This window comes from Myodes glareolus, chromosome 5, assembly GCF_982192425.1.
Source record: "Myodes glareolus chromosome 5, mMyoGla1.1, whole genome shotgun sequence".
NCBI lineage: Eukaryota > Metazoa > Chordata > Mammalia > Rodentia > Cricetidae > Myodes > Myodes glareolus.
In genome coordinates, this window is record NC_142030.1 from 13,874,788 (window position 1) to 13,900,173 (window position 25,386).

General features: G+C 46.0%; 1 protein-coding gene across 1 annotated transcript in view; it reads right to left on the reverse strand.

Moving 5' to 3' along the window:
- Positions 1-2,674, reverse strand: part of Cnih3 (cornichon family AMPA receptor auxiliary protein 3) — a 95,621-nt gene extending 92,947 nt beyond the window's left edge. Inside the window, exon 1 of the mRNA XM_048439564.3 lies at positions 1,806-2,674. Within this exon, the coding sequence (XP_048295521.1) occupies positions 1,806-1,886 (81 nt within the window). The 5' untranslated portion in view covers positions 1,887-2,674. The remainder of the gene's footprint in view (positions 1-1,805) is intronic.
- Positions 2,675-25,386: the final 22,712 nt, after the last annotated feature.

The following is a 25,386-nucleotide window of genomic DNA, read 5'->3' on the forward strand; positions in this document are numbered from 1 at the left end:
TTGGGCCATGAGGGTTGGGGGTAGAGGCCAGCACAGGATCGCTAGGACATTCAGACGTCACTTGGTCAACTTAGCTGCACAAACCATCCACTTAATTAACTTGTTCTTGAAGTGTTTATTCCCCACCCCATCCCCACCCATGTGCACCCTGTGGGAGAGAAGAGAATTCTTTCTTGGGACCCACCCTGCTTCAGGAGCCAATGCAGTGAGCACCAAGTCTGAAGGAGTTTGGGGTGCTCTCGGGATCTGCTACCCTCCAGACAAAGCAAAACCAGAAAGGAAAGGCAAATTAAGTATTAGCCTTCAAGAATGTGGCTCCCACTCCAAATCCAAAGAAGCCGAGGAAGTTCTTTTAGAACATGGAAGCAGATCTCTGCTGCATACTTGGGCACTGGCTACCCTGAACCCCTTTTTATCCTAAACCTGGTATGGTTTCATTTTTTTCTTAGCAATTGCCAAGGGCCTCAAATCCCCCTGTCCACAATAGAATAGACCCAACATTCCAGGGCAGAGAGAACAAACCCCATTACACCTAACTTACAAGACTTTTTATATCAGCCCCCAAATTCCTGCATCAGAATCCATTCCTAAACCAACTGATAAGTGATTACACAATCTTAGAAAGAGGGGGACGTTTAGATGTGCTCTACAGGGTCTTTTCAGAATCCAGGGGTTAGAAGCCCCTTCCTCCTCCCCAGACACTCCCCTTCTGCTCCTTGCCACAGCCCTTATGGCAGGAGATGCAGGGTTCTATTTTAAGACAAACCCTCTCACACTAGAAACCACTCAGACAAAACACCAGCATTTCAACTACTCCCCAGTCTTCTCCCTTCTGGGTCTTCTATTGTACACAAGCTCTCCAAGGTTCCTCAGAGCTTCCAGGAGTTGGTCTCAGGGACCCTCCCATCGCCCCACCCTGCTGGAAGGGCAAAGCTGTCAACAGCGGGTGTCAGTCACTTGGACCTTGGCCCTTCTGATCATTCTCCCCAGGACCTTAACCAGCCTCAGAAGGAAGCTAAGGGGTCAAGGGTTTGTGAAATGTGACAGTCCATAGGAGACCTGCTGCTCTTCAGGAGTCCTGGGCTCCACCACACCACACCACACCATACTTGATGACCTATGACCCATCTGCTCTCCACACTGGGAGGAAGCCAGGGCCCCAGGGATGATGGACATGACCAGATCTACAACACCTGGAACCTTGTTTATCCTGGTCTTCCTCCCACTCTCTTCTTAACTCCCATCCCTCTTGATTTTCCTCCCGCCTGGCCTCTCTCTCCTTCCTCTTACAAGGCGCTCTGGTCGTGTTTCCACTTTGTCTCCAATTATGTCTGAACGCAACCCACCACAGATGCTGACATTTTAAATGTTTAGTTGTTATAGTTACTTGACTAATTGCCTGGGCCACCGGCAGCGCTTCTTTCCTGCAGGAGGGGATGGGGAGGGGGAAGACCGGCAGATGGGGTTTTAAAGCCACTACTTCGAACCGGCCTGGCCCGGGACACCTTGCCACGCCCAGGAGAGTGCCCCGCGCAGATCCTCTGCGCGGCACAAGCTCCAGACAGGCTAAGAGGGTGCACCTGCCCAGTACCTGTACCTCCTGGCCTCGGGGATGTCAAGAATTGTGTCTCCTGCCCCGGGACAAGGGAGATGGACAAGGTCTGCTCACCAAATGCTTCTATCTGGCCTCACAGTCCGCCCACGCCTGCCATGTGTAGAAGGCAGGTGAAAAGAGAAAACGAGGTGGGCCTGGGTGGGGTTGAGGGGGGCAAATGAGAGTTAGAAGCCGGTAGCAGGTTACTTACGTGCCAGATAGCGAAGAAGATGAGCGCAGCGCAGAGCACCAGGGACAGCATGTAGCAGAAAGCAGCGAAAGTGAAGGCCATGGTTGAGGACCCCTATCCCACCACACACAAAGCCGTTCCCTGGAGACCAGTGCCCTCCCAAATGGGGGCCAGGAAAACGTCTGCACACTCCTGGTAAAGCCAAAGGCTAGGAGCACGCACAACAAGCAAAGGCAGAGTTGAGGTTCAGTGAAGCCGGCAAGATACGGGCAGGACAGGAGACCCAGGACGTGGAGTGGCCACGGGCACAGAATGTCGCTGGCGGCAACTGTTCCCCTAGTCAAAGAAGAAATCTAACCAGTAGAGAACACCTGCAGACCTGTGTCAACTAGGGAGGTGCTTGAGACCAACAGGCATCGGGTGCGAGGACTCCATAGAGGACCAAGCGAGGAGGTCCGGTCCCCTGGAAAGAGCCTCTGTCCGTTCTCGAGCCGTGAAGCGAGCGCGCCACCCAGACTCTGGGAGCGTCCGGCCAGATGCGGGGGCTCCGAGGTCCTCAATCCCACAGCCGATCTGTCCCCGAACACAAGTCTTTAGGTGGCGGTCCAGGCGAGCCAGGTCCCGTTAGTCCTGCACCCTGGGCTGGGGTCTTCCAACGCAGCTGTGCGCACGGAGATGCATCCGGCCCCGGCCCCAACCGCTGTCCCCCGGCCGCCGGCTTCCGTAACCCGGTGCCTGGGAAACTGGGTCGGACCGGGGCGGCGTGGGCTCCAGCCTAGCGGGCCAGCTCCCGGCCGGACGGCCGCGACTCGGGTTTCCGGCCAAGTGCTGCTCGCGACTGAGTGGGGCTCCACCTGCTGCTGCTGTCGCGGGCGACGCGAAGACTGCGGCGCTGGGACCCCTCCCTCGAGGCGCCCCACCCTGCCGGCTCCGAAGCGCGCCCTCCCAGAGGGCGGAGACTGCGGCGCTGGGGGCCCGGGAAGCGGCGGCGAGGAGACGCGGTGCGCGCCCGCCTCTCGGAGGAAACTTGCGGCCCCGAGCGCGGAGGCGGGAGGGGCAGGGACTCTTTAAGCACGTGCGCCCAGAGCGAGTGGGAAGGCGGAAGGCTATGGCGATGATGCGCCCGCCGCCCCTAGCCTTCCAGCAGTTTTGAGCACATTAGAGCGGGAAGTGAGGGGACTTGGTCGCGGGAGTCGGTTGGCTCCTGTTAGTTGGGTCCTGCTTAGGCAGATTTCCCAGACTGTAAGGTATTCTTGATCTGGAAGTGCCTTTTCAACCCAACCTGAGCACCCTACCCCTTACCCACCCCCCGCAGTCCCCCCACCGCGCAGAATCCTGCATTAGAGCCCACCCCTGGCATGCTGCACGATCCCGTTCCAGCTGACATTGGGGTTGAAGGAACCTGACGCCATAGATAAGGCAGCAGCAAGTGTTTCCGCGTTACTCTGTGGCATTGTCTCAAGCATGTACTATTAGAGGCAGACTCCCTCATACCTCCAACTTTCTTAGCCTCAAATAAAACCTGCTTTCCTTATCAGGAAAGTGGCAATGAGTACCTTCAAACTAAATGGGACCTTGCAGGGAGCACTTGGTACCCAGTCAATCCGTAAATTGTAGGGACTGCACACTCTACCACAGTGCTTAAGCATCTTAAACGTTTGTATCATAATCATGCAATGAAAAAGGTTCCAGTCCTGCAGAAAGAACTTGAATTTCAGGTGAGTCAGTCTAGAAGGCAAAAAGAAATGTCCTGGAAGATGACTAGCAAGTCTCTTGGGAGTCTAGATACACACCAGAGTTTGGGGCGAAATGTCAGAGCATCGGGTGATGTCCAGAAGACAGTGCTCCGCTCCCATTGACCAATCTCTGGATCTTACCCTTTTTTTTTTTTTTTTTGGCCCCTCTTCTGCCACCCAGAGGCTCAGGGAGAAGGGGTGTGATAATAGTTGTCACATGTGTGGCTGGCTGAACACTCCACTGCACATTGACAGGTTGTGCTTTTCCGCATTAACTGGCCTTCACTGCACACAGAAACTTTCCTCAGGAGATCTGAGAACTGCACTAATCTAGGTATAGAGATACAAAGTTAGAGGGCAATCTGATACTATTTCCATTTAGCAAAATCACTGTAGAAAGTCACCCTCTGGGCATTAATCCCCAACCATGGATTCTTAGCCACGTTTACCATAGCAGACATGAGTTTTGCCCTGTGACAGGCCTTAAAACAAAGCAGAAAGCAGCGGGTTACTCCCAAAACCTTCATGCCGCTGTGGCACCTGTGGGCACATCTCACCTTGGCACTCGATACAGTAGCTGACTAGGCTCACTGCTGAATAAGACTGTTGATGAGTGACAGACACCCCAAAAGCCTGCATAGCAACTTCTGGCATTATGAAAGACAGGCAGCAAGGAGGAACCTCCCTAGTCAGTGCCTACTTGATTTCTCCATGTCCTGTGACCCAAGTTTCTTCAGCAACAGAGTCTTATCATCAAGTTCCAGTGGGCAACCAAGAGCAAATGACAATATCCTACATTTCTTTGGGATTCTCTGAGACACCCCTAAATTCCACAGGCCCTCCAAGTTAGACACGGAAGTCTAAAGATGCTAGGACTCGTTAGGAGTGAAACCATGCAATGTTTGTCTTTCTGTGTCTGGAAACCCCTTACTCTAAACACTTAATACACACTAAAAAAAAAAAAAAGAAAAGAAAAGAAAGAAAGAAAAAACAAAAAACAAAATAAAAGCATTTCCAGATGTTTCTAAAGTCTTGACTACGATGTCAGACTTTCTAGTAGATGTAAGGAAGTCTGCAGAGGGGACTTCTATGACATGTTTCTCACTGAGGCCATTTTTCTAAAGAATGAACAATAAAGCTTAGTCTATTGGCTAAGGTGTTATTCTCAACTGCACAGGATTAAAAAGGCTTAGATTTCTCATTTTAAATAAATTATTAAGAAGCTGTATGTGAAAGCTTCCTAGAAAATAAATATTTTACTGTCTTGATTTATAACTTGTCAAATAAGCTGATTTCTCACTTAAGTAGGTATGTTTTCCAACAAGCAAAACCATGAATTTAGGATGAATGTATGCTTATGTAGATACCATTATTTTTTTAATGACTATTGAATACTTTATGTCTGAAAATGCTTGATTATGCTTAAATACATGTTGGGTAGTTTTAACATTTGAAGTATATTTTCTTAGAATTTTAAATCGTTTTTTATCAACAACTAAATTCAGAAGATTTTTTCAAATGTGTTATTGTATAAAAATTATCCTCTGATTTTTAATCTACCTTTTGATTAGTAATTATAATTTAAGAAATTAAGCCATAAGCTTCGATATAATGTGATTGACATGTTGGTGAATGTGTGTGAGTTATATAGGATTAATAGCATTTTCTCAACCCTTATAGATTCTTAGTTTGCAAGAGACCCTTATGACAAAAGAGAGATTTACAAGCAAAGACAAATAGAAATTTACTAACATGTATATCTCATACACTCGTGGGAGACTCACAGAGAATAAGGAGCTCTCAAAGAATTGGCTTTGAATTCCAGCTTATATAACATCTTCAAGTGGCAGCACAGGCCTTGAGAAGTGGCTAGGCAATGGAAAAGGACTTTGAGTATCCAGGTGTGGTGACCTGAGCAGAGCAAATAACAGGCAGAATGGGGCAAAAATGGAGCACGTTTGGGTGGATGGGCCTAAGGTCCAAAGTTGTAATATGTGGTCAGCCTGCTCTCATGGCAGGAGAATGTGAGCTTGTGCACGTTGGTTGGAGCCGAGTCTACTGTCTTTCTGAGTGTATCCTGTCTTTAGGCAGGTGGACAGAGGGCAGAGCTCTCCTGCATGTACCCTGTCTTTGCTGCTTTTGACTCAGCAATCATTCCTGTTTAGGGGTGACATATCTGGGTCTCCCACACAGCCTTTTAAGAATTAATTTCAAGTGTCATACTTATGTCTGTAGCAATGGTGAGAAAACCATGTTTTTCTTAAAAATCATAAATTATTTTGTATTGAAGACATGGGAAGTGTGTTATTCCTGTCCTGGTTCTCTCAGTGTGGAGGGCATTCAGGGCACATGGCAGACCCTCCCGGATGCAGCGTATTATAAACCTCACTGTGCTGTAGGAGGCTGCTTGGTTGCTTGTTTGTTTCCCGGTCACCCAGACTCCCAAAATAACCACACAGAAACTGTATTAATTAAATCACTGTTGGTCCATAGCTTAAGTGTATATCTGGCTAACTCATCTTAAATTAACCCATCTCCATTAATCTGTGTATAGCCATGAGGCTGAGGTTTACCAGGTAAAGTTCTGGCACCTGTCTCTGGCAGGGCTACATGGCTTCTCTTTGACTCCGCCTCCTTTCTCCCAGCATTCAGTTTAGTTTTCCCTGCCTAGCTCTACTCAGTGCTATCAGACCAAGTCAGTTTCTTTATTAACCAATGGTATTCACAGCATATAGAAGGGAATCCCACATCACCTCCCCTTTTCTGTTTAAATAAAAAGGACAGTTTTAACTTTAATATAGTAAAAGTACATATAACAAAACAGGTATCAAGGAAGAATTACAGTTACAATATTTATATTTACTTTATTTTTTATCATAACTATGGAAAACTAATTATAACTATCTATTCTTCAACTCCATCAAAGACTCCAGAAGTATATAATATTACCTAAGTAAACAAGAAGTGCATTGTAAGCAACTTCCAAAACTCTAGAAATGACAGAGACATCTCACTGCCTGGACATTCACCCAAAGTTCTTCTGTGTCATTGAGGAACCCATCTTCACCCTACTGGCCCATAGTATCCAGTAGACTTCCCATAAATCAGGAAATCTCAAAAACAGTTCCACCTATCTTGGTAGTTTATCAGTCACTTTTTTTCTGTGTCCTGCAGAACGTCTAGCAGATTCTTTCATGAAGCAGGAACTCCAAAGGACTATCTCACCTTTAGGCAAGTTCAGCAGTCATCTCTCGATGGATCCTGCATGTCCAGATCCCACAGCATAACATCAAGCAGTCCATGCAAGAGCAGTTTCTTGCCCAAATGGCTAGCAAACTCCATAAGGAGCCTCTTCAATGCCCATCTTCCTCTTGAAGTAATTGGTTCTTATGGGAGCAGATGTGTCTCACTGTCATGAAAAGTCCTAAATTATTAAAACATTTTAAATACCATATTTTGTAGTCTTTGAAAGGTTTAAAGAATACCTATTCATCTGAAATACATCTCTGTATATCTATAAAATCTAACTAACATGACTACATGCTTGACTATTATAGATGATTATCTATTAACCTATATTTCTTAATTATACATTATATTTTTAAATGAGCTGCACAAAACATAATACCTTAATCAAGAGTAAAAATATACATATAACAAAATTGACCTTAAATTTGTATTAATAAAGCAAGATCCATACCAATGCAAATCTCTATAGCATATCCCCCTTTAAATGTGAAAAAAATATTTATAAACAGTATTTGGGAATTTGAGAGTAGTTCTCTTCAAACTGCTTTCTGCTTTTTGTTGGGCAAAGTATTTTGGGGGTGTTCATGGTGACCTTTTGGGGGGATCTTTGTCCATCAAACCACGTTAGTCTGGAAGGATTCCACAGGTCCTCATCCTCTGTGGAAACAAAAGAAGCACCTCTTTTCCAAAGCAACTTATCCTTAGACCCATATTTTAAAATCAAGATATTTTTAAAATATATATGTTGGCTTAGCTTAGCAGTTCCCAGAATCAAATATCTCTCTGCAGTCAAAAAAATTCAAAGAAAACACAATAGTATACATAATCCAGACTTTCTGTGTATATTCTATCTTTATGTGACTTATTTTTCTTTATTCCTTTTAATCTATGACTGTCTGTGCTCAGTCACTTTAAAAACTTTACTTTTTTAAAAACCATTTGCTTCTTTTTATAACTGTCTATATTCTTTTTCTTTTCTCTCCCAAGCCTACATACATTCATCCAACACTGTGACCCATTTCGAGGTCTTCTTTATCTGAATCTGTCTTTATTGTGCATCTATAATCCTTTCCTGACCATGATGACTTCTTAATACGCTAAGCACTTCTTAAAAACCTAAGCAGCAGCATTGCTAGAGTAAATACGGCCCTGCCTGCTTGTTCTGCCCAGTCCAACATGGTGGAAGTCTGTTCTCTGCCTTTGAGACTGCCGGGTGGGAGCTGTCACCACCTCAACTCTGATAACCAGTTGGCCCACGCTGCCACCAAGTAGCTTGCAGTACACTGCCAAGAAACCCCATTTAAATGCTCAGCCTCCTGAAAGAGCCAGAGTTCACACTGGCAGCATGGCCTGTTTCAAAATCACATAGCTTTTTTTTTTTCTGCTACTGCTGAATCAGGAAAAATTCTCTTAAAGGAGTTGCCACATACCACCAGGCCCCCCCCCCCAAAAATAAATAATGTGGCTAAACTTGGTTTTCTGTGCCTAGAATTCCTTTACAACCTTTCTCGGGTTTTATGCGGATATAATCAGCCCCACATTGGCGCACCAATTTGTTGTAGGAGGCTGCTTGTTTGTTCCAGGCTGCTCAGCCCAGAAATAATCACTCAGAAACTATATTATTTAAATCACTTCTTGGCCCATTAGCTCTAGTTCTTATTGGCTAACTCTTACTCTACTAATCTGTGTATTTCCATGAGACTGTGGCTTATCAGGTAAAGTTACAGCATCTGTCTCTGGCAGGGCTACACGACTTCTCCTTGATTCCTCCTCCTTTCTCCCAGCATTCAGTTTAGTTTTCCCTGCCTACCTAAGTTCTGCCTAAGACGGTTTCTGTATTAACCAATGATATTCACAGCATACAGAGGGGAATCCCACATCATCACTGCATCATCCACAGATGCAGATGACACAGGCATATGGCTGTTAATAGAATGCTAATAAGCATAGATTTTCCTGCTTTATTGAAGAATTCTTAAACTTGTAAGTAGTGAAACATTGTATTTGCAATGTATGCAAGAATTGCAGCATGTAAGCAATACATCTAAAGTAGCAATTACTAGCATGGGGGGGTAATCATGATTTCAATATAGTGATATCACTGAGAGGCACACTGCAGGGGGTGCTTTGTAATAAATAAGTACATGGGAGGCCCATCTATCAATGGCCCTTGTGACATCCTATCATGGTTAGCCTGAATTAATGGGTTTAATTTAGAATTTAATTATTAATTGATTTTTTTCTACCATATTCTGCCACCATACTGTTTACCAATCAGAACAGAAATCTTTCATTAGTGTAAGAGCTGAGGCAGTTACGCTAATGAATGGTGGCTAAATAAAATATAAGGTGGAAAGCAGAATGACTTTAAAGACAAAGGCTTTTTCTACCTTGGGAAAGGTTTGTCTCTCTGAAAACATCTGGAGGATGCCGGAAATTGAGAGAGGAGACAAAATGGTTCTGTCCACATCCAGGGGGAAGCAAGAAGCAATTTTATGCAGGCTAGAGAGGCCGAGGCCAAGGGTTTAGGAAAAAGAGGAAACCCATATTACATTATTCCAGTGCTGTAGAAGACACAGCTATGGCCCTGTGATGCCAGGGAAGCAGAGGCCAGGCCTAAGCATCCAAGGATCTCCAGCTAACAAAGAGGAAAAGTTCAGAAGTAAAAGGACCAAGACCAGGAAGACCCTGTGAGGATCTGTGTCCAGTGGCAGAGGTAGAAGCTTCTGGTGCTTTGGTGTTGCACCACCCCCAGAATCTTTGCCCAAAGTTGTGAAGATCCTCCTGTATCCCCAATAACAAACTTCTCTCCAGTCAAGTATCAAGAATAGCCGGACTTAGATTTAAACTTTTTAAAAGAGAGTCAGGAGGTTATGTGTGTGGCTCATGTGAACCAGCACTTTGTAGACTTTCCACATGTGAATGGGGGCTGGGCAGGCTAAAGACACAGTATCCGAACCCAGCCAAAGCCAGCCTGGCATAAGAGAGCAACCAGAGCAACTTGGGTTATAGTGAATTAAAGGCACCAGCTCTTCATGGGGCTGGAGGTGGCAGGCTCCCAACTTTAGAAAAGTTATCATTGAATCAACTGTAAACAAGAAAAGGGGGTAAAGTGTGCTGTGGAGCATCAAGGGATGAAGGGAAACCTTTAGATCCTGGTTGTTAGGAAGCGGTTATCGAATGCAGTTTGGGGACAACTGGAAAGCACTCATGGCAAGACGTTACCTGCTGCTGAGTCTGATAAGGAACAGAGGAACGTCTGCAAAACTCTGCTGCTGTTTTGCATTGCTTGGATTTTTATGAGTAGTCACTTTTAAAGACTCAGTTCTTAAGACACTCTAAGTATCTAAACTCACCAGGAGAGAGAAACAGACTTCGGGAAAGTCTTACCTAGACAGAGTCTACGGTTGGGACTCAGGGAATGGTTGGATGGCTGCTAAGAAACAGGAGTGGTGGGGCTGCAGAATGTAGTGTGTGAATTTAAGCGGAAGGCTAGAGAGTTGCTGGCACTCCCACGAGGCTTGACAAGTAAGCAAGGGAAGAATTGAACGAATCTGATCTGCACCAAAAACTGGGCTAATGCCACTTAAGGGACAAGCTTGTGTTCTGTGCCAAAGGACGTGTCTGGTCAGGTTTTCCTGTGAATGGAATGGGGTTACTAATGGGATGGAAGGAGACATGTATTCAAAATACTCCCCTTTAGACACTGGCCATTTCCCTGATGTGTGTGAACCTGGGCTGGAGCAGGAGTGAACCAGACACAGGGTTGGGATAAGCATGAGGAGTCACATCTTAACTGTGTGGGGACAGCCACCACCTTAGGTAATGCAGAGAGTTACTACACACACGGTAAGAAAAGGCAGGAGCCAGATGTGGTGACACGCACCTCTGGTCCTAGAACCTGAAGATGGAGACAGGAGGAGGTCCAGGCCAGTCTGGGCTACCAAGTGTAACCTTGTCTCAGATCCAAATGACAAAACAGCTGAGAAGGAGCAAAGCAGGCTGATGCGTCAGGACAGTGCGGCGTTGACCTGCACAGGACGAACTGGAAGTAACTTGCCTAATGCTGAAGGCTTGACTATGATGCCTCCCTGAGCACCTGCCCCCAGCATCTTCTCCTTTGTTCTGCATCACTGTTAGCTGAACCAGGGCACCTGAACAACAGAAAGTCAGACCTTGGCAGCCTAGCAGAAACATGAATGGCCAATCAAAAACTACTAAAAAACCCCTTTGCTTTTCTTTCCTAGCTTATAAAAGACAGAATGGGAAAACTTGTCTGTAGTGATAGTTTGTTTGTGATCTAACAAATAAAGCTTGCCTGAATATCAGAGCTAAGCCACTAGTTAGTCACAGAGGCCAGGCAGTGGTGGCACACACCTTAATCCCAGCACTCGGAAGACAGAGGTAAATGGATCTCTATGTGCTCAAGGCTACCCTGGGCTACACAAGATTGAATCTGTCTAAAAGAGAAACAGAGCCATTTTAGGGTTTGCAAGAGACTTGACTCTAGAGGGGTTCCCAGGTCCAAGGAGATGTCTCCAGCTTGTTCCTTGGGCAGCAGAGGAGAGGGTGCCTGAACTGACCTTGTCCCACACTGACGAATATCTTGCATATCACCATAGAACCTTCATCTGGCGATGAATGGAAATAGAGACAGAGACCCACATTGGAGCACTGGACTGAGCTCCCAAAGTCCAAATGAGGAGCAGAAGGAGGGAGAACATGAGCAAGAAAGTCAGGACCATGAGGGGTGTGTCCCCCCACTGAGACGGTGGGGCTGATCTAATGGGAGCTCACCAAGGCCAACTGGACTGGGAGTAATGGAGCACGTGATCAAACTGGACCCTCTGAATGTGGTTGTCAATGAGCACTGACTGAGAAACCAAGGACAATGCCACTGGGTTTTGATTCTACTGCATGGACAGACTTTGTGGGAGCCTGGTTTGTTTAGATGCTCACCTTTATATACCTGGATGGAGGGGGGGAGGACCCTGAACTTCCCACGGGGCAGGGAACCCTGACTGCTCTTAGGACTAGAGAGGGAGAGGGAGGTGGGGAAGGGGAGGGAAAAGGGAGGCAGGGAGGAGGCGGAAATTTTTAATAAATAAATAAATAAAAATCAAAAATTAAAAAAATAAAATTTACAGATTTCTATTAGAAAAGAAAAAAGAAAAAAAAAGAAACAGAGCTCACAAAGGTGATCCCTTCACTTGGGATCACATATCTTTAATCCCAAAACTAGGGAGATGGAGACAAGAGTGATATGACTGAATAGAGAGAGGAATGTAAGGCGGGAGGAGACAGGAGCTGAGATGCAGTCCAAGGTTTTGTAGAGACAGGATCACCCCTTCAGTCTGAGGATTCAGTAGAGGTAAAAGGTCTCTCTAGTTGCTGGCTGCTCTGCTTCTCTGATCTGTTTTTGCCCCTGATTTGCTCCAGGTTTTTGTTATTAAGAACAATTAGAATCTTGCAACACTCACCTTCTCTGTTTGACAAGATAGACAGAACTAGCCATGAGTCAGAGTGTCGGCATGCGAGGTAGAGGAGACCCTCGAGGAAGCCTCCTTTTCCTCCCACACAAAAATATGTTTTCACAAAATGCAAACTTCTGGCTCTTTTCTGTTTTCTCACCTGCAATGTGGATATGTTGGCTGGAGATGCCACAACCTTTGTGTGACCATGAAAATCAAATCAGACGCTAAGGATGGAAAGTCCAAGGCACCAATGGTGTCAGGGAGATGCCACATGAGGTCTAAACTGATGCTTCTGATTTTACGTTGTATCAGGAACCTTCTCCTGCTAATCTATGCCATCAGTGAAGACCTATGTTCACCCATCAGCAGCAGACTATTTTATGTCTGTGGGTTCACAAAAGGAGAAGTTCTGGCCTTAGAGAGGATTCAGCCCATAAAGTGCTTACTGGGTATCCATGAGGCCCTGAATTTCAATTCCCCAGGACCCATGTAAAAGCCAGGTGTAAAATAATGACTTTTCATTTTGTAATCTTGTAATGGCTTCAAGCTTGTAATTCAGTGCTGGGGAATTGCTGACCACCCAGTCTAGCCTAATTGATAAATCCCAAATCCCAGAGCAAAATCCCTGTCTCAATAGCAAGATGGACAGCTTCTAAAGAATGACAGGCAACATTGACCTCTGGCCTTCACATACACACATGTACAAGCTGCACAAGACTATCAGCACACACAAGCTCACTCACATGCGTATGTACCACACACACACACAAAGAAAGAAGTTCCATTGTTTTATTCCACAAAAATTCACAAGGTTAGTAGTTAAGAATGATAAGGGTGGATCATTTATGTGGCCAGTGGTTATAGGTCCCAAACTCAGTTTTCCCATTCTGAAATATGTATTCATTCATTCATTCATTCATTTTTCATTACATTGATGTATTTGTGTGTATGTGTGTGTGTGTGTGTATGCATGTATGAGAGAGCAGAAGCATGTACACGGGTCCAGTATGTATATTAAGTTCATAGTACTACTTGTGGGAGTCATTTCTCTTCATCCACTATGTAGGCCTTGGGATTGAACTCGGGTCATCAGGGTTGACAACAAGGACCTTTCCTTGGTGAGCTATCTCTCCTGCCTGTGTGTGTGTTTCTTCTTCTAGGCATCATCATTGCAGGATATTTGTACACTATGTGAAGATGTGTCACTGTGATTGGTTTAATAAAAAAGCTGAATGGCCAATAGCTAGTCAGGAGAGGTGAGGTGGGACTTCTGGGCAGACAGAGCAAAGGATAGAATGAATCTAGGTGTGTGGGTTTCACTAGTAAGACACGAGGGAGTTGGATGTACAGAATGGAGGCGAGGGAAAGAGCCATGTGGCAGAACACAGAGTAATAGAAACTGGTTAATTCAAGTTAAGAACTAGTTGAAAACAAGTCTAAGCTAAGGCCAAGCTTTCGTAATTAATAAGAAAGCTCTGTGTCATGATTTGGGGGCTGGCAATCCAAAGAAAGTCGTACTAAACATCATGCCTGCCTTCTAGACAGGAAGAAGTTTGAATCACCAGTCCCACCAAAGTACATGGCCAGTCTTGACAGAACGGTGGCAAAGGAGAAAATCATGCAACTGGGCTTTCATCGGTTATGGCAGGGACAACAAGACAGTTTGGGCCCTCACCATTCATCCCAATCAGCTCCCCCTGCCTCCCCCACCATGCCATGAGTCTCTCCTTCATCTCTTCCTATGGAGGGCACACTCACTTAGACTGGAAACTGCATGGACCCTGGACAGTGCCTACCTGGCATGTATGGATAATAAATATTTTTAAAATGTAATAAGCAGGAAATGCCTGAGGTCCTAACTTCCTGCATTTCCACAGTCCCCTTTATTGACATTCTGTCATGGGTGAAACAGGCAAAGCAGGGCCAGGATAAGGACAAAGAAAATCAAAGCTATGTTGCAGATGGAGGTTTGGAACTCAGGTAGAATGATGGGGCCATTGTAGTGTTTAACACTTTCTTCTGATAACCTTTTCTTGTGATGTAGAGCATCCCAGTTCTGTAATGCTAGGTTGGAGAGTTCAAACTAAGCCCCTCATCAAACACAACTTAGAACATTTGGAAGGAATACAAAAACATCTGGAAAGTATTAAAGTTCTAAGAAGAATGCAAGGCATTTCTGAGACCAAATCCCAAGTGATTAGGAAGCCAGAGAAGTTGACCTGGCACTTGGGACATTTGCCGCTCTGAGGAGGTGGCTGAGGGGCTGTGCTCTACTCAGTCAGTGCCGTGTGGGGTTGAGGGACAAGTTTGAACCCCAGAATCACCAGACTTAGTGCTTTGGAAGCCCCTTATTTGGCATGGGTTAGACAAGACTGTCCCATATGAGTCACAGTGAGCTAGAAATAAGTCGGCTCTTAGACCAAAGCCATCTGGCCAACCAGAAATCCACCGCTACAGTGTGAGAGAGAAATAGCCCCCACAGGCTCAGCATTTGGACACTTAGCCTTGAATTCACTGTGCTGTTTTCAGAGACTGTGAAACCCTTGAAGTGTGGACCCTAGTTGGAGGAAGTGGGTCACTATAATATATGAATTTAAACCATAACTCTATATCATATGCATATATAACCAGCCATGGGCATATCTTGATCATTATTGTAGCTCACAGGTTCACAGCTGGGTAAGACTGACTATTAGTGACCTCCCCACCCCACCCCCACCAGCACCTTCTGTATTCTGAAAGCTAGCCAGGAGGTGGGGAGCTTTCTGGTCAGTACCAGTTTAATTTCTCCATGTCCTGTGACCAAATTGTGTGATGTCTTCAACAATATGGTCTTGTCACTGTGTTTTTGAGGGCAACCAGGAGCAATAACAATTACCTGTATTGCTAAGGAAGTCTCCGGGACACCCCAACCAAATAAATCAAGTGGAGATATCCCACATGTGGCACTGGGCTTTTTATTTAACAACCTATGACATGTTGGAGGAGTATTATGCCCTGTGTATGGTCACCCCAAATAAACTATGCTAAATATATGTGAGGCTTATGAAGTAGGCATCCAGATGACTGTCTCAAACATGACCTACAGTTATCCTCTCTTTGCTCCGCTACCCTACCCCCATCACTCTTCCTACTTACACCTCCTTCTCCACTACTCCCTTCCCCTCTTCATGTCACCCGTGGTCTTCTAGCCCCTTTGAAAAGTTTCTACTATCCCCTTTGAAAATTTCTGTACCCAATATTAAGCCTCTCCACCAACACAACCTATCAAACCAAGCCGAATTAATCTGATCAAAGCATTCCTGGGCGGTCAGGGGGAGAAGTGAAACCAAGAGGGGAAGCCACAAGGAGGGGCTCTAAATACCCTGGGGGTTGAGCCCCTAATGGCAGGCTATCTCAGGGACAGGGTCTGGAATGGGAGAAGCAGGGCTCAGGTGCAGCTTTCCAACACCCTTAAAGTCTTTCAACCCCCTCCAAACCAAGAGTTCCTTTCTAGTTTCCTCAATTCTACAGTTACTCCGAGTTAATCACACCAATCCCAAGATTCAATGCTAGGATCCACAAATAAGAGAATTTGTGACACTTGTCTTTCTGGGCCTGGATTCCCTCACTCAGGCATCTACTTTTCTTTCTGCTGCTGTATCAACACCAAGACCAAACACAACATGGGGAGAAAGAAATTTATTTTCTCTTACTCTTCCAAGTCACAGACCATCACTGAGGGAAGTCAGAGTGGGAACTCAAGCAGGAACCGAAGCAGAAACAATGGAAGAAAGTTGCTCATGGCGGCTTGCCCTCTGGCTCAAGGTCATCTAGCTCAGACAGCCCAGACCCACCTTCCTTGGGCTGGTACCACCCACAGTGGCACCTTCCACAACGATCATCAATCAAGACAAGCTCTCACAGATGTGCCCACAGGCCAGTCAGGAACCAATCCATCCAAAGCCCCATGTACTATTCAGACTAACCTGGCCTAAACTGTCTAGGCTGCCCTGCCTTGCTTTTCCCCTTCAAACTCTAATAAATTCAGACTCTCCTCCCCTCAACCCCTTCTGCCTGCTGGTCTTGGTGCCTCGCCCTGTGGTCCTTTGTAACAGGCCCCCTGCATCTAGAGCCTGGGAGTATGATAGCCCCTTACCAAACCCACTGCTATAGCTGCCCTTGAACTCTGATGACCCATCAGCATGGTGAACTTGACTAGCTCTGGAATCACCTAGGAGACACACTGTGTGTGGCGGGGGGGGGGCATTTCCAGAGAGGGTTACCTGGGGTGGGATATACCTACCCAAAACACAAAGCTGCCAAGAAGTGGATAAATGGATGAAATGAATAAATATTTCTCAAAAGAAGAAAGACAGACAGATGATGTTATTTTTAAAAAAGCATGAATACCCTTAGCCCCTGGAAAAATGAAAACTGCCATGAGATTCCATCTCAGCCCTGGCAGAATGGCCAATGCCAAGGAAATAAACCACAACAAATGCTGGCTCTTCTCATCCACTGTTGGTAAGAGTGAGAACTAGTGCAACTGCCACAGAAATCGGTACAGGGGCATCACGAAGAGCTAGAGCTAGGACTATGTACAACCTCCACACCACTCCTGGGCACACCCCAAGGGCTCTATCTCCACCACCAAGATGCTTGCATGTCTGTGTTTGTTGATACTCTTTGTGTTGGAAGGAAATGGAATCAACAGATGATGCAACTGTGGTCCATGTACACAATGGGATATTTTTCAGCCATAACAAAAAGTGAAATTGTGTTAACTGAGTAACCCAGGCTCAGAATAACAAGTGCCGCGTGTTCTCTCTCATATGCAGATGCTGGATTCTAATTGTCACATATATGTATTTATATTTATGTTGAAGAGAGGGTGGGTACAGGCCAAAAAAAACTAGGGACTCAAGGTGGGGAGACTTCTAGGGAGGGAAGCAGAGAGGATAATAGAACGCATACCATATGAAACTGGAAGGAGGGATATTGGGGATGGAAGTGTACAGAAGGATCGGGAGGGCAGGGAGGTGCGAAACAGGAGGTGGGAGAGTCAGCCAAAACCGTGAGTGCATGAGCGACAGTAAGGAAACCTGCTGCTTCTCATTCTAATTTTAAAATACACAAATAAGGAAAGTTCATTACATTTTGCTTATTTTGCATGTGTGCGTGCACATGCATACATGTGCCACAGCACCCCTGTGTAGGGGCCAGAGGACAGCGTGCAGGAATCAGTAGGTTCTCTTCCTCCACCATGTGGGTCCCAGGGACCCAACATCATCTAGCTTGGTGACAAGTGCCTTTACTGCTGAGCCATCTTGCTGGTCACCAGCAATAAAATCTAAAAATAAAAAATAAATTACCTGCTCTCAGACGTTCCGCTACAACAGGAAAAATTAAAACGAAAACAGAATAGCACAAAGAAGACTCCAACACAAAGCTGTGATTAGAGACAAAGGTGTCCGGATGCTGTCAATGACCCGGCAAGCAGCCCTGACCGAACGCCCCAGAAACCGGCCCTGAAAGAGGCTGCAGCTCGCAGCTCATGCACAACAGAACTGCTTTGCTGGCCCAGAGAAAGGTGTGCCTTCGTTTAACCCCAGATAGTTCAACGTCACCAAAGAGATCCAAGTGTTGTTGTTTCAGATCATACACTTACAACAATGACACCTGTGTTCCGATAGTGGGTTACATCATCCCCACAGATAGTGAGTTCCATCCCCACGGAGTTATGCTCGGAACTGAAATGTCTCCCACAGGCAGGTACTCTGAATACCCATTTCCCAGTTGGTGAACAATTCGGGGAAACTGAGGAATTTAAGGGATGGGGCTGAGCTGGTGGAAGTGGGTCATTCAGTGGGAAGCTTTGGAAGATTAGAATTCAGAGCCTGGTGTTGGCCTCGCCCCTTCCTCTTCCTGGTCCACTCCAATATGAACAGCCTCCACACACATTCCACACACAGTCAGTTCACATAGACTGAACCTTTCCGGCCATGGTGGGCTGAAACCGTGGGCCAAAATAAGTCTTTCCTCCCTTAAATTGTGTCAGGCACTCATTACAGCAATGCAAACACAACATGGGTTTGGAAACTGAGCATGGGGGTTCTGGAGTTTGGTGAGCTCTTCCAACAGGCTGAAGACAGGCTCAAACTCAGAAACCAACTCTCACATCTTGGATTTTCGTAACAGCAAAACTATGCAAACTTGGCTCAGTTCTTAAAATCAGTTCCCCAGGCATTGGAAAGTTATTAGACATTATGATCCCTAGTAAAAATGGATCTAATTATTTAAAGGGTCAGAGCTCAGCTTGTGTCTTAGCTCATGCTGGATGCTAAGCCACCTTTGGAGCAGAGAGCAGGGGTCCTCCAGGACTATCCCTCCTCCTGCTGTAGGTGTCAGAAGCTCAAGACCTTGGCCAGCCAAGTCCAAAGCTGTTTTTCAGCTCCACAACTCAACACCATCAAGTCGGAGAGAAGACATAAGAGCATGTCGCCTCGTGTTGCTACAAACTGAAACTGTGCAGAAACCTGGCTAATGACTCAGGACATGCTGTCAGACACCTCTGCGTCAGATTCCTAGGCGTCTATAGTTATTTACAACTGAATTAATTTACACTGTGGGTGTCTGAAAAAAAATTGTCTTAAAGAGAAGCAAAGATTCTAGCAAACATTACATTGTTTCCTAAGCGTCCTCGCCTTAACCTCATATCTTCACAGGCTCAGGAGACTCTGTCATGGAGCCAGAATACTTGAACTTAGAAAGTTCTTAACTGGGAATTTGCATTAGACTCATAACTGGGGCCACCGCCACCTCCTGGCTCCCCACAATGAACCTGCCTTTTGCCTACATTCTCACAGTGTACTAGTCTGAGACAGAAGCCCTAAAAAGAAAAATCCAGGTACTCTATAAAACTTGAAATAAAGATACCCAAGGAAAAAAACAAAAGCTTACTTGTAATTCTTTATCTAGGAGTGGGATCCCAAGAATATTCCCCCTTCCACATTAACATGTCATTAATCTTGCCATTGTTCAGATCTTTGACCATTTCTAAGAAAGACTTCCTGGCTCTTCCAATTTCTCCATCCCAGAGTCGTGTTCATGTAGAAGGAGGAAAATTGCATGAGGTCCCACCTACAGACAGAGCACTGCAGGCAACTTCTGACTGCCGGGAGAAGAATTAGCCCCTTCTAGGGATGAGTCCTCCTACAGGTTGTCCAGAGTGAGCATCCTTGAGACCATATGCACAGACAACAGAAAATGGACTCAGCAGATTCTATTTGTATATATTTGTGCAGACACACACAGACACACGTAACAAATATAATCAAAGCAAAAGAGGCTATCAACTCAAGAGTGGGGGAGCACGGGAGAGACTCAAGGGAGGATAGCTGGGAGGAACTAGAGAGACAAAAATGAGAACAAAGTGATATAATTCTATTTCAGCTAAAAACATTTTTTAATTTATTTATTTTTATTTCATGTGCATTCGTGTTTTGCCTGTATATATATATATACATATATATATGTATATATATATATATATGTGTGTGTGTGTGAAAGTGTCAGATCTGCTGAAACTGGAGCTACAGACAGTTGTGAGCTGCCATGTGGGTGTTGGGAATTGGGCCCCAGTCCTCTGGAAGAGCAGTCAGTGCTCCCAATCACCTAGCCCTCTCTCCAGCCCCACTAAAAAATATTTTACAAAAAAAAAAACCGAAAAGAATATTAGTTAATCATTTAAGGCTTTTCACTCTCCCAGAAAACAATCAGTGAAACCACAGGCTGAGTCAGGGCCACCCCACCAGATCTTGGGGACACCAATATCCAAAGATGTTCTCGAGATGGATGTCATCACTCCTGTCTACAGGAAGTCCCCAGCCGGGCACAGGAAACACGGGGAAGACACACAGAACATGGTAAATATTCAGGAATGGCACGGAATTTATATATGACAAATGATGCAGGCAAAAACTATATTTTTCTGTAGCTATTCTTATCTTGAAAACACACACACAGAGACACACACAGAGAGAAAGCTTAAAGAGTTTTACTTTTTTTAAAAAAAAAGGCAGGCTCTACTAAGCTAGACTCATTACTTTTTTAATGTAAATCTCATACTTTCTCATTTTTTTCCAGGCCTGCTTTTTTTTTCAGAGCTGCTGTGGTCACAACTCTCACTTCTCGAGACGGCACCTCGGCAGGGGCCTTCCCATGCTGGTGGCACTGAGCACGAGCCTTAGAACCACACTCCAAGTCAGGTACAAGACTTTGGAGTCACCAAGGTAGGACAAATATGGAGTATCTTCTCTGAATTTGTCAAATGCAAATGGACTAGACTAGTTGATGTATTTATTGCCTGTATATGTTGTATATAGTTATTGTACTTATTGTATACAGTTTTTCTTAGTTATAGCCTTCTTTTTATTTTATACAAAAAGGGGAATGTAGTAGCATTTCATTTGCATTTTAATAGACAAAGCTTGCCTGAGGATCTTTCTGAGATATTCATGATCACATGCACACTGGTGTGTGCTGCCCCTTAATGTCTGTGATACTGTGTTGGCCCCTAGGGGCTGAAATCTTGGCTCTCTGGCCCTCCTCCATGGCTTTCTCTGGTCTTGTCCAGTCTCAGACTCTTCTCCAGAATTCATCCCTTCAACACACACATTCCCAGGAGGGCTGAGTAGATTCTACACACAGTGCTAGGCCTAGATCACCAAAAGCAATGGCCTTTGTTCCCACACCGCTTTCCCATGCCAGTGCTGCAAAACACAGTGCCACCCGACAAATGTTTATTCTCTTGTTGTTCTGGTAGCTAGAAATTCAAAGTCAAAGTTAGGAGGGGTACACCTTTGCCAGAGTCTGTAGTGGTGGTCGTTCTGGGACTCTTCCTGTTCTCAAAGCTCTTAGCTTTCCTCGGTAGCATCTAGCCAATCTCTGACACCTTCCATATATGGCCCCTTTCCAGTGCCTCTGCTTCCCCTCTTTTCAAATGAGTGCAGTAGTCCCTGGGTTTAGATCTACCCAAAATCCAAGGTGAACACATCTCAAGATCCTTAACCGATTGTTAACTGCTCCCAAAGACCACACTCAGAGCTCAAGGTGAATGTGCACTGAGAGTCTCTATTGAACCCACAGCACACATTTGCTTCCCAGGGAAGCAGAGATACACCCTAGAGTTCCCAGCATCCCCAGCATTGCTTCTGGACCCTGTGGAGATCTGTGCTTTTATTAATCATGCTTCATTTGGCACCCAGATGTCACTGAAAAGATAAATCATTCCCGTAAAAATGTCCCTTTCTCCCTCTTTCTCCCCCAGTTCTGGGAGAAGGTGGCTTTCCTTTATCCTGCGTCATACCCAGAGTTACCTCTTATACACACAGTAAAAATTCTGTAAACTGTGAAGACCCAGCTTTGCTCTTATTATGTAAGCCGCAAGTCTCTGGAAAGACTGTTTGTCTTTCAACAAACTGGCTTTCAAGACTAAGATAGCCTGGTTTCGTTAAAATCTAATCTAGCTTGAATGACCCAGGACATCTCCACCTTCCCTACGCAGCTGCACAGCCGCGGAGCAACCAAGACCTGGGGGTTCAGAGGAAAGGAATGGGTTGCAGTTAAGCACTGCCGGGAACACTGGTACATGTGGACTATGGAAGTGCATGTGTGACCCCCTCAGGCACGGTGTTCTGACGAGCTTGAGTCATGGCTTCAATAAAACAGAGAGTAAATGTTCATTACATGATTGTTGAATGGCGGGGTATCTGACAACCTTCATGACAAATCTTTGAAAAACAAATGTCTGGGATTTTGATAAAGGGGTGTGATAGTTTGAATGAGAATAGATTTGCATGTTTGGTTCCCAGCTGATGAGCTGTTTGGAAGAATTAGGAGATGTGTCCTTGTCGGACAAGGTGATATCTGGGGGTGTGCTTTGAGGTTTCAAAAGCCTAGTGTCTCTCTCTCTCTCTCTCTCTCTCTCTCTCTCTCTCTCTCTCTCTCTCTCTCTCTCTCTCTCTGGATAGAAAGCTCTTGGCTACTTCTCCAGTGCCATGCCTGTCTGGCTGATGCCATACTTCCTATATGATGATTATGGACTAACCTCTGAAATTGTTAAGTAAGCCCCCAATTAAATGTTTTTGAATAGTTGCCTTGGTCACAGCAATAGAACAGTAACTAAGGGAAGTGGGCCGAACAAGTGTAATTTAAAGCGGGGGAGGTGTGGCGGAAGGCTGTAATCCCAGCACCAGGGCAGTGGAAGTCTGAGGATATCAAGTTTGCGGCCTTCCTGAGCTATGTAATAGGAAGGGAGAGAAGGGGAATGAGACACGAATTTCAAGACCGCTAAGGAGTTAAGTGCCGGGCAGCAGTGGGAGCAGGAGCTGAGTAATTGCTAAAGGGTGTGAGATCCTCCGCAGGGGGTCTCAGTGGAAGAGGAAGGGAACGCTGTGATTCAGACTGAAACACAAAATGCTTGAAGAGTGCGTCACATAAATGCATGCTTTATTCTCTGCTACGACAGAGGACAGCATTCTAGGGCTCACACCTGCCCTCTGGAGGCTAGTGGCAGACTTCGCTGTGCCAGATAAGGAAGCCCCATCTCTCCCTGTGACAAGGGGGACCCCACCTCTCCCTAGGGCCCTGAGCAGACTGTTAGCGCACTGTTAAAATCACCCCCAGTGATAATGATAAGTTTTTTAAGCTCTTACAGTAAATATGCTTGTAAATAAACAAAAATATTGAGGGATGGAGCAATTTGACCTCTGTCAGCTGTAGGATTCTCCCTTGGTACTCTGGCTGCCTTGAACAAAAGGATTGTCAGCCAAGGAGTCATCCTTATGCCAGCACCAGCCATTCTGATCACTCCATGAGTGCCTTAAGGAAGCCACACAACAATTACAGCTGCTTGCTCTAGCAGCTGGAGATGTAGCCCTAGCCAGGACTGACAGTTTGTGCCCGACCTTCCTCTATCCCAAGCTCTATCCATTTCCACCCAGGCCAGAGGGAGGAATACTTCTGAGAGAGGGACAGCAGTGACTGATGCAGAAGGGACAACAGTATGATTGACAGAAACACAAACTTTCTTTCGCATGAGTGTTTCCTACGATTGGTCCAAATACCCCCTCTGGCTATATAAGCAGGCTATTGGGACTCGGGAGCACCCTCCTGTGTGGCATTCCTTAGCATTGCCATAATGGGTTGAAGTAACAGTTTCTCTCATGAGTGGCCTCTTAACAGCTGCTGGGTATGAGAGCTGTACCACTAGAGGACCACACATGGCAAAACCAGCAGAAACAGTGGTGTGGCCGCAATGCCAGAGCAGTCAGCATGCCTATGGCAGTGGAGCATCCCACGGCTTGGCATCTGAAGGAGGGGGAGCATTGAGTGGACAGCAAACCAAGCTGCAAACGTGGCAGAACAGCCAGCCGACTTCCTGGGCAGATGTAAAAGAGAGGGAGCCACCAGACCAGCTGCTAAGAATAGCAGACTTCGCAGCGGCAAAAGGAGTGTTGGTAGCAGCTTCCAAAATGGCACCAACCAAGAGAGCAGCCATAGCAACAAGAGACAACCGGACATTCTGAGAGAGTGCCGGGGCAGAAACAAGGATCGCTGAAGCAGACAGAGGCGTAAGAGAGATAGGAAGCTGCAAGGAGCCAGAGAAGAGAAATTGCAAACCCCAGTCACCGGGAGAACCCTAAAGAGCTGTCAGATCTCTGAGATCAAGGACCATGGACACCCCACCATGAGAGCTGTCATCACGGGCCCACCTGAAGCTCTAACACCAGACTCTGCTGAGAGCTGAGGAACCCCAGTTTTCCAGTCCTGGCCCTGTGTAGTAAAATTTGGAGAGCTCAGGGTCCCACTACCCTCGGCCAGCCTGAGGGCTGTGACACTAGAGGGCGCCACCTGCTGCAGCTCTTGCCTGCCAAATGCCAACGAATACAGAAACCTCCAAAGCCAGGCCCTTGAAGAGCTGTTCCTTGTTTCCTGACAATTCTTAGCTGGGTGGAGAATAAGGACACCAGCCATCTGGTTGGTAACACTCCCGCTCCTAAACACACTGATTAGGGACAGAACTTAAAAATCGTTTTCTATAACTCAAAAGCCATTTTATGTGACTTGAAATAACTACCAAGTAGCTCTGATAAGAGATGGGCCTAGGAAGCAAGCCCCTGGCAGGCCACCTGGCAATGCAGATAGGAGCCTAGCCAGGACAGGCCTTGACATGCTAATGAGCTAACCCCTAGGCAAAGCTGATTGGTGAGCCAGCACCCAGGTGACAGGCAAAGCTACCTCCCAGTGAAAAGATAGGAATTGAACTTTGGGAAGGGTCTCTGGGATCACGCTGCCATGCTCCTGAGACAGGACTTCTGTGGCCTCTGTGTTGATCCCTACCTACAAGAGGACTGCGTGGCCCTGGTTTCAGTGGCACTGTCGCTGAGCCCACACGGGGCCACCTGTCAGCGTTAACCTAGCTGTGGGTCTAATTCTCAAGGGTCCTCCCAGGCTGCCATCGCTAAAGGACTTCACGGTGGATGTGGGCTGAGCCTGAACACTTCCAAAGTCCTCACTGAAGAAGAACAAGCAGCTGCTCCCCACTTGGTAAGATGGCTGTTTAACTTGTATGCTAACACGATAGTGTAAGGAATGTCTGTGTGAATAAACAAGCATATTTGAAAGACAAGTCTTCTGTGGGCGTCCTAATTGTCTTGTGTCTCACAGCCCATAAACCATGTTCTCTGTGACATTCCTTGACCCTAGCTTCCTAGGACCAGTGCAGAGCCAGGCTACATGGCATTTCTCAGACCTCCACAGTCTTACACTAAGTGAAGAAAATGTCACAGTGTTAATTATGCCATGTGGTGGTTTGAATAAGAATGGTCCCCACTGGCTCATATATTTGAATACTTAGGCCACAGCTGGTGGACTGTTTGGGAAGGATTAGGAGGTGTGGCCTTATTGAAGGAGGTATGTCCCTGGGGGTGGGTTTTGAGGTTTCAAAAGCCCAAGCCACTACCAGTCATCGCCACCACCACCACCCCTCCCCCACCTCTGCCTTATATTTGTGGATCAGATATAATCTCTCAACTCCTTCTATAGCTCCATGTCTGCCTGCCTGCCTGCCTGCCATGCTCCCCACTATGGTGAATATGG